This window comes from Alternaria postmessia (genome assembly GCF_024291825.1).
Source record: "Alternaria postmessia strain BMP 2775 chromosome Unknown scaffold_330, whole genome shotgun sequence".
In the NCBI taxonomy this organism is placed as follows: domain Eukaryota; kingdom Fungi; phylum Ascomycota; class Dothideomycetes; order Pleosporales; family Pleosporaceae; genus Alternaria; species Alternaria postmessia.
Genome location: NW_026260403.1, coordinates 1,653 through 3,014, shown reverse-complemented (window position 1 = coordinate 3,014; position 1,362 = coordinate 1,653). Strand labels below are relative to the sequence as shown.

At 46.5% G+C, this 1,362-nt stretch overlaps 1 protein-coding gene across 1 annotated transcript in view; it reads right to left on the bottom strand.

Moving 5' to 3' along the window:
* Nucleotides 1–1,044: 1,044 nt before the first annotated feature.
* Nucleotides 1,045–1,362, bottom strand: part of J4E82_011705 (uncharacterized protein) — a gene marked incomplete at both ends in the record, with an annotated part of 1,022 nt that continues 704 nt past the window's right edge. The window contains 2 exons of the mRNA XM_051737896.1: nt 1,045–1,172; nt 1,229–1,348. Coding sequence (XP_051582345.1) covers nt 1,045–1,172; nt 1,229–1,348 — 248 coding nt within the window. The remainder of the gene's footprint in view (nt 1,173–1,228; nt 1,349–1,362) is intronic.

The following is a 1,362-nucleotide window of genomic DNA, read 5'->3' as shown; positions in this document are numbered from 1 at the left end:
GGTGTGTGTACCTCGGGTGGCAATGTGCTCTTCCCTGCGGGTTCAGATCCCCGCGTTCAGGCCGTCGCAACTGTAGTCGGTTTCTTCAATAGCCCCTCTTTGGTTACCAGACTTCGCGGGGAGGAGGGCATAGCAGTTCGTCGCGCTGCTGGTCGAAAAGCACAGCAATTGTACAACCTCACCGGCGAGATTGAGCTCATCCCAGCGTACTCCAGTACCACGAATGCTTCCGCCAACTTCGGACCGCAGCCTTATTACGAAGACCCTACTCGTGGGGGTGGCGCTGTCGGATGGCGCAACGAGTTTGCTGTGGCATCTTGGGGCGCTTGGCTAGATTGGGATCCTGTGACTCAGGCTGGAAATGTTACAGTGCCAACATTGATGATCCACTCTGAAAACGCCGCTTTCCCTGATCAGGCACGTACTGTCTACAATCGTCTGGGGCCTCAAAAGGAGATCATCTGGACAAATGGAACCCATTACGACTTCTACGATAACCCACACACAGTTCGCTTTTCAGCAGAGAAGGTAGCACAGCACTTCAAAAAGTATCTCTTGTAAATTGTACTTAGCAGAAGATAACATTGTAATCGTAAATTGAAGCCTAGATTAGAGGTATAAAGATATAATCCTTCTTCCTTAGAGATGGGTATGTTTTCAAGTACTCTCTAAAAGATTGTGAATATAAGAACAGATTAAGAAAACATATTTCCTAAGGCAACTTACCTACTTGTCGCTCAGGGTGTACTGTCAAAGCGGATTATTAGAACAATGAAGGATAAGGATAAGGATCACGTGACGCAACCTGGTCAGAGGTAATGCCTGATTGTAGCCACAATCTAATCCCAGCCACACTAAGATCTTGTGAGCTGATACCAAACTAGGGTAATTCACAGGCATCTAAGCCAGAATGTCATCTACAAACAAAGGTAGAGGACTTGATTACTTCTTCTATTGGCAACATCGATCCAGTTCAACTAAGCTCTCTGATCAACCATACTACTTGTATAAGGTATATTACCTGACACCAGATATGCACCTTTGTTAATAAGTAAATCTTTCTCCCACAATCTGCTCACTCAAAGCCCACAGCTGTTCTGCGTTTTTCTCACTAGAAGCAAATTCTAGGGCCTCCGCAACCTGACAATCATCCAAGAATGCACCTGATACACCTTTATATATCATTAGCAACCACTCGAAGCGTGGAACCTAAGCAAGTTGTACTTACTGTCAAGTCTAGGATCGAGCGCAGCAGCGACCGACGTCGCAGCACCCTCCTCTAGGGTTTTTTCTTTCGGCATCTCCATCTTCTTTTGCTCGAACAGTTTCATGACAACCGGCCAACTTTCTGGGTCGACACCC